We start from the raw sequence: 8088 nt of genomic DNA on the forward strand, positions 1-8088 counted from the left end.
ATCATTCTGACCCTGTCTCACTAAAATTCAAATATCTCAAAATATTTAACTTTTTTACTTATCTGTTTCCTTTATGTGAAAATAGACTCATTCAAATTTAATTTCATATCTCATCAAACCCCTAATTCAATCTTCACCATTTTTGGTGATTTTTCAAAGTTACACAACTGCTGTTGTTCAAAACTGTTTTATTTCTAAATTTACTCTTTAATAGTTTTAATACTTCATATCATCTTACTCAAGGGTCGATTAAATATCGAACCCAATATTCATCACATAATCTTATTCATTTCACATGTACTTTTACTTGTCCAATTTCCCAAATGAACACTTTAGAATATTAACCGTTACTTGGTGGAATCAGCACTTAGCAACCACCTTATATTCAGTGATACGGGGAATCAGCACATAACAACCCCTTTCACAATCAAGGATACGGTGGAATCAACACTTAAAAACCACCTTTAGAATCAATAATTCGGGGAATCAGCACTTAGCAACCCCTCGTGGAGTCTACACTTAGCAACCACTTTTTTATTAGAGTTTCGGGGAATTTACACTTAGCAACCTCTTTTTTATCACAGTTTCGGGGAATCTGCAGTTAGCAACCCCTTTTTGATTAGTGATTCAGGGAATCTACACTTAGCAACCCCTTACATTCAATGAATTCAAGTCTAATCCGAGTGTTCAATCGGGAACCTTATTTCACAACATTTTACCAACTTTTTCAAATTTAACCATATTTTTTTTTGTAATCTACATCAAATATTTATTCTATATTCAATCATATCTCGTCAGTATATTAAATAAAATTAAAATAATGCATTATTCACATAAAAACTTACCTCGGTGCAAAATATAGTAATTTTGTAATTTAGTCTACGATCTTTTCCTTTCCCTGATTGAGATTGATTCCACGTTCTTCTTGATCTATAATATCAAATTTAGCTTGTTTAATATTCACATTTATCAAAACAGTCTTCGACTCAATTTTTGGCAAAATTATGATTTTAGCCCTAAACTTTTGCATATTTCTACTTTTGTCCCAAGGCTCGAAAATTAAACTTCATCCCTTATTCTTATGTTTTATGACATGCTGAACATTTCTCTTTTCTATGGCAACATCAAATTCTCACTCTAACACTTACTTATGAACATTAGGTATTTTTACCGATTATGTCGTTTTACTCGTTTTCACTTAAGATCGCTTAGTAAAAGTTGTTTAACATAATTCCAAGCTTCATATTTTACCATAAAACATCAAAATAAACACATTTCACCTATGGGTATTTTTTCAAATATGAACCCTAGGTTAAATTATTGCTAGAATAAGCTAAATCAAGTTACCGGGACTCCAAAAACGTAAAGAACATTAAAAACAGGGCTTGGAATCACTTATTATGGAGCTTGGAAGCTTGAAAACCCTAACTATGGCTTCCCCACTTGTGAAATTCGTCCAAAGCTTGAAGATGGACAAAAATTGGCTTTTAATTTTGTTTTTAATTTTGTTTTTAATGAAAAACTTTGGAAACATGTCTAACCGTATCCATTTTTGTCCACCAGCTTAACCAATGGTCTAATTACCATAGAAAGGCCTCCAATTTAAAATTTCATAACAATTGGACACCTCTAACATGTAGAACTCAACTTTTGTACTTTTTACAAGTTAGTCCTTTTGACTAAATTGAGTGCCCAAACATCAAAATTTTCATGTGAAATTTTCACGAAATATTTCCGTGAAATTGTAGGCCATAAAAATATAATGATAATATAATTTTTTTTCCTCATCGGATTTGTGGTCCCAAAACCACTGTTCCGACTAGGCCCTAAATCGGGCTATTACACCTAGAGTCATTAATTCTAGGTTTCTACATTTATTCAATTTAGTCTCTAAGCCTTAAATTAATTAGTTAACCTTTCAATTAATCAACTGTAATAGAAAATTTTTTCATGCCCATATTCAACATTTAAAACCCAATCATTTTCATATTCATTTAAATGATTAAATCAAATGAAATTGATAGAATTTAGAAATTCTTAAAAATCACAATGAAGTCCTCGATTTGATTATTGGAATGATGCATAAGCATGGGAATCCAACGTCCCGATTATAGAATTATAACTTTGTGTTAAAAAGTCAAATTAAAATCTATTTAAATTTGATGTGAAACTTGACAATACAAAAAGGTCCCTAAAAAATTGAGTGTAAAAAAATGAAAATGTAGAAAAATTCTATCTCAAAACAGTAGCCACTAAACCTAAAATTTCTAATGAAAAAGCTCTCTAATAATGTTTTTAAAATGATTTATATAATTCTGAGAAAATTTTACCTATGATGAACAAAAAAGCCCCTACTTAATCGTTGGTTTGGACTTGAATTGATTGAGAGATGCCCTTGCAAAATTTTGCCTCATCAAGCTTCGATGTCACAACATCATAAATAGTTAGTTCCAGTGATAATTTTTAGCTTCAATGTTGCGACTTTAGTCCTCGGTGTCACAACTGGCACCCTTGGATTACTTGAACTCCTCAAACCTAGTTACTACCCACAATGTCACGACCTTGAAGATTCAGTGTCACAACCCTAAAACTCAATGTCGCGATCCCCATACCTGGGTGTCGTGACCCCATAGACAATCTACCTACAGTGCCAAATTGTTGATGTTCGAGTCCTTATGGTGATGGAAGAAGTTGAGTGTCGCGACATTAACCATAATGGCACAATTTCTTTGAGTTTTTACCTTCATCACCTCCTGCACAAGTTCAAAATGATTGTTAAACTCCAAAAGGCACAATTTTGCCATTTTGGTCCCAAAAATAATTAAAAATGTATAAAAATTAAGTTCTCAAATAAAATCTAATAAAATACTAAAAAAATATCAAACAAAACCATAAATATCAAACAAAACCATAAAATGCTTGAGTACAAGTTGATTAAGAATTAAAAGAGACTTAATTTTCTGTATCAATTTACCGCAAATCACTTGTGAAATAAAAAGTTTTATGCATCAAATAATTACCCATTTATTCAATAAAGGACATATTATTCGCAAGGAAAAGAACAAAGCATGGAGGGTCTCAATGCATATCGTTCCACCGGGTCCAACAAAGCGAAACACCATATAAGGAGGCTACGACCCAGTCCGATTCTCAGCCTAGGCCTTTTTAGTAGGGATTTTATTTAGAATCGCTTTGCGATGGATGCAGCAGAGCAAATTAATTGATCTATTCCTTCAATTTTCGATCTCTCTTTTTCTCTTTATCGTATCTTCCAAAAGACCCTCTAAATTTCCTCAGGTAATTCCTAATTTATATTCTCTCTCAGTTACCTCTATTCCATCGATTGTTTCCTACAAAATCCCCTAATATTTCTCTGTCCTATTTTCAACGGCCCTAATAGCTTTTCCTAACCATGGGTTTTCTGTTCTTGTTTCACTTTCGCGTTTAAAAAAAAAATAGTTGTTACTATTATTTATGGTGTGCAGTGAGAATGTCCCGGGTTTATGTCCGGAACTTGGATCCTCGGGTCATGGAGAGGGATCTCGAAGATGAGTTTAGAATTTTCGGTGTTCTCCGCAGGTTATTTTATTTTTTCTATATGAAAGAAAATTTTCTTTTTGATAGAGACCTGAATAATTATGTGTTTTAAAGGGTCACGGTGAAGCTTCTCAGGTTTTCTGTTGAATCACTTGAAACAAGTTTACTTTTTAAAAAAAAATATATGTATGTATGTATGTATACATTTTAATTTGATTGATTAGTTGCTGATGGAATGAATTCAGTGTATGGGTAGCTCGAAGGCCACCTGGATATGCATTTATTGAGTTTGATGACCGCAGGGATGCTATGGATGCAATCCGTGAATTGGACGGTGAGTATATTTCTTATATTCCAACTTTTTCTATGAATCTTGATGTTGTTGGTGTTTAATTTATCCATTTATTGCATGTCTGATATCTGTTGGAAATATGGGTTCAGTTTCAATTTCCTTATGAAAATTCATTTTAATTGGTTGTTGCTTGATTATTTCTGTTTTTCCTTACATTATGTGCTGCGTATACGTTAAATCCATTCATGTCCTAATTTTTAACGCAGTTATGATTCTTTTTAGTACATACACTAGTTGTTTGCAGCCTGTTGTTTAGTTTATTGCGGTTGTGTATGGAACAAATAAAATCTAAGCTTGCTTGTCTGGCGCTGCTTAGTTCTTATGTCTCCACAAAATCAATCACGGTTTTCTGATTTATCCCGTGTTATTGACCTCAAATTTGCTTAGTAATTTTCCTTTTCTCCTTGAAGGCAAGAATGGTTGGCGTGTGGAGCTTTCTCATAACTCTAAAGGTGTTGGAGGCCGTGGTGGGCGCCGTGGTGGGGGTGAGGATTTGAAGTGTTATGAGTGTGGTGAACCTGGTCACTTTGTTCGGGAATGCCGCTCGCGCATTGGCTCTTGGGGCGACGGGAATGGGTGACGTCGAAGCCCTAGTCCTCATCGTCGTAAAAGTCCAAGTTATGGGTATGGGCGCAGGTGTGTTGATGGTTCTTTTACATATATATATTGTATTAGACTGTAGGAAGATAATTTCTGCTGTCCCCTGCCTATCAGTATGAATGATACTTAATAAACATAGGATATATATGTTCTATATTGTATTGAGGTAGACTTGAGTCACATGTGACCTACTTATTTAGGATTTACCTTTGACTTATTTATTCCTTTATTGAAGCTTGATGTGCTAGATTATGTACTTAATGTGTGGATAATAAGTCTTTCAATTAATTACATGTATGCATGGCACAAGATTTTAAGACTGCATTTATCTATGAGTTCTATAGGGTTTATGTTATAATGACAAGCTGTTTTATCAGTTTATTTGAATTAATCTGGTGAAGGCTTATTTTTTTTAGTTAAGCTTTTTTGTGGATTGTTATGATTGTTTATCTGAACAAATGAATGCAAACTACTAAAATGTACTTGTTATTTTTCCTTGCTCATAGAATTATTATGTCTTGCTGCAGGAGCTATAGTCCACATGGCAGAAGATCTCCTCAGTGCCATAGCATATCACCTTGTCGTGGTCGCAGCTACAGCAGGTCACCTCCATATCGTCATTCTCGTCGTGATTCACCTTATGCTAATGGGTAAGTGATTCGTGCTGAATTACTTGAATCATCAGGGATTTTATTTTTATTACTTGCAATGTGGTTCCAGTCTGATATGCTTTTATTAAAACTCCTTTGCAGAGATTAAAGCGGGACCTGAACTGAGCAAATCTGGAATGATATCTATGAAAACAATTTGTAATATTGTAGCACTTATAGGTTCAGTGTGGAAAAGAGATTTATGTTACTTATGTTCATTTCGTGACAATGAGGTTGTTAGAACTTGTGGTTTTGCATGGCTTCCACTCTGCAAAGTGTTTCAGCCGCTAAAACTGGTGCCTTGGACTCCATTTTGTGATGCTTGCTGTCAGCAGCATATAAAACTGGGAAGTTTCTTTGTTGCTTCATATTGTTATCTACTTCTATTTATCTATTACCCCTTTATGTTAACTTAGATACTATGGTAACTTTGTCTTTCTGAGATGGATGATTCTAAAGTATTTTTATGTTTTGTTTTGATTTGTGATTTTGAAGTAAAACAGCATGCTTTCGCCACTTCACTGCATCTTAGTGCACATGGTTTCCTCACTATTGCTTCTCTGCACCACCTCTTCTACTCGTCATCGCTCCTGCATGTTGTAGAAGCTTGAGTGACATGTTGAATTTGCTAGTATTAACATATGGATTTTAGTTGCGACCTTGTTTCTGGTGCATGCATCTGCAACAAAGCTTCTAAATTTTTAAGACGAAGCCGTTAATTGGTCTACTGTAATTAGCATCTCTGCACTTCGTCATCTTGTATGATTGCTTCGTGTTCAGCCCAAATTTTAAATTGTGCAAGGCCCTTCTTAGGATCTCGTCTTCAACAAAGAGTTTGATCTAGCTTTGACCTTTGCCTCCAGCGTAACTGATTTTGGAAGGTGTCAGTTTTACTTTTATATTGTTGTCTAGTACTACCTGTTGATGATGGATAGGATGTTCATACATATTTTTGGTGTTGATGGCATGGAACCTTTTATGCCTGCATTCTGTCTACATGTCTTTGAAGGTTGCATTCAGCATGGAAGCCACCACAACCTTTACTGACATATTTGATGATCATCTAAGTGATGGATTGTCTGCAAAGCCCCAAAGGTAAGTTAGTTGAAAGCGACCATCCATCTTGTCTTTGGCCATCTTCCACGTTTTCCATTCATCTAATGTGCTAGCCTCTTTTCTCTATTTGCTTGTCTGTATTGGTGCCTAATGTCACAAGTCTTTACTTGCTGGTATGGATAATGGTAAATGGCTTAACTTGCCATTTAGGTCCATTCCTCTCTTGTCAATTTGATTTCTGTGTGTTCCATACAGTAGTGGAAATTCTAATCGTATATAATATAATGATAGATATGGTTCTCAAAGTTACTTCTAGTAGTGGTTGCATTTCATCAGGTGAACTGAAGTTGGTAACCAATTATTGGTACATTCAAACATTTAGATGCTTAACTGTTCAAATTTAGGCAGAATACTTTTTTTTTCCTTAAATTTATTTCACAATGAAAGTAGCAGTTTAGAAATATCATCTTCTTGATCGGATTTTTATTGAGTCGAATTAGATTTTGTGGGGGAGCTGAAGAAAACATGTATTTTTTCGAGGTTTTTGTGGGAGGAGCGTTTGTAATCTAAATCTCATTTTGTTTAAATGAATATTGCAAGAAAGTACAGGATGAAAAAAATATTGAGAAGGCAATCCAAGTTTAGAAGCTATAAATTGTGTAGGCCATGCTGGGTTGGATGTAATACGCAATTCATTAGTCTTAACATGCTATTACTGCTAGAATAGTATTTAGCTCAAACGTTCCTATTTTGCCTATCATATTTCTTTCTATTTTTTTTTTGAACAAACCCTGCTCATTTGTCTTTTGGTCTATTTAGGTTTGGAGAGAAATTAAACTGGAAACCGAAGTTGATGAAGAAAAGGGTTTTATTCTATGTTCATGAGTTTACCTTTCCGACTCTACTGCATTTCCTGCCACCATTCTTAAACAGGTTTAGGAATGCTACTTTTTCTTTATTTATTTATTATTTGGGTTTCTTTTACTCGATCTTATTTTTAAATTTGGGTTAGAAAAATTACCTATTTTTCTCATTCTTTTTATCATATTTTGTAACTGAATTGTTTATTAAAAGTATTTGTTGTTCAATGTAATTGTTAAACGGGTTAAACGGGCTAAATGCTGCTCATAATTCTCTTTATTGGTTTACTTTATTCCTTAAAATTATGTTTTTTGGTTTCGGAAATTTTCCAATTTTTGGTTTTTAGAAAATAATTTTATAGGTGTTCTGTGTTACTAGAATTATTAGAAACTGGCATCAGAAAATTTCGAACTTTATGTGACTTCTTTGTTGCTTAAGCTCTCCAGTTATTTTCCATTAGAGCAACAATAATCTCAATTGTGTATAATACAAAGGATTTTTGTGTCTCGGGTCAAGCAGCCAGAGTGTTTCCTCATGTAAGGAGAAAGATGATTGCATGTTGTTATGAAGCCATCGAAAGCGAGCAGGGTCAATCATCCTCACTTTCTCATTTATTTACACATTCACCAGTTCATTAAGATGATTAGATATAAAACATCACATTAATCATCGAAGTAAGTGACTATCGTTTGAAGATTCAAATTAAATTATAATTATGCAAATTACTAAATGGTAGTCGGCCATTTTAAAAATTTGGCATAAATGGGCTTTATTACGAGTCACAAGGTTAAATTTTATCAAAGAAGAGGCTAGGTCTTTTTATTTGAGCCGAAGATTTGAAACAAGGTCTGAAATCTCTTGACACGAGGTCCATGTCTTGGGTTTGCAACCGCTTAAACTAAATCTTAGATATTGATTTGCAAGTTTCAAGATATGCATTCAAAAATGCATGTTCAAAAATATATATTATATCTGTTTAGATATTGATATGTTTCGAGATAAAAGAACTTAGAATTGCAAAAAAAGTAAACC

At 33.9% G+C, this 8088-nt stretch overlaps 1 protein-coding gene across 4 annotated transcripts; it reads left to right on the top strand.

Annotated features, from left to right (window-relative positions):
• Window positions 1-3071: 3071 nt before the first annotated feature.
• LOC107922445 (serine/arginine-rich splicing factor RSZ22A) lies at window positions 3072-7314 on the top strand. 4 transcript variants are annotated; one of them, XM_041086526.1, is made up of 8 exons: window positions 3074-3297; window positions 3486-3579; window positions 3783-3871; window positions 4300-4525; window positions 5017-5139; window positions 5242-6020; window positions 6149-6234; window positions 7015-7314. In XM_041086526.1, exons 2-4 carry the CDS (start codon window positions 3491-3493, stop codon window positions 4467-4469), a joined length of 348 nt encoding a protein of 115 aa, XP_040942460.1. In that variant the 5' UTR covers window positions 3074-3297; window positions 3486-3490; the 3' UTR covers window positions 4470-4525; window positions 5017-5139; window positions 5242-6020; window positions 6149-6234; window positions 7015-7314. The 4 variants fall into 4 exon arrangements, with proteins under 4 accessions (XP_040942459.1, XP_040942460.1, XP_016707975.1 ...); XM_041086525.1 differs by having other exon boundaries at window positions 3072-3297; window positions 3460-3579; window positions 5242-6234; XM_016852486.2 differs by having other exon boundaries at window positions 5242-6234.
• Window positions 7315-8088: the final 774 nt, after the last annotated feature.

Source organism: Gossypium hirsutum, chromosome D01 (assembly GCF_007990345.1).
Source record: "Gossypium hirsutum isolate 1008001.06 chromosome D01, Gossypium_hirsutum_v2.1, whole genome shotgun sequence".
In the NCBI taxonomy this organism is placed as follows: domain Eukaryota; kingdom Viridiplantae; phylum Streptophyta; class Magnoliopsida; order Malvales; family Malvaceae; genus Gossypium; species Gossypium hirsutum.

What these genes read in the sequence shown, in the direction of transcription:
- LOC107922445 (XM_041086524.1), top strand. An exon ending in GATTCACCTTATGCTAATGG is followed by an intron (nt 5,140 to 5,241) that starts GTAAGTGATTCG and finishes ACTCCTTTGCAG; the next exon opens with AGATTAAAGCGGGACCTGAA.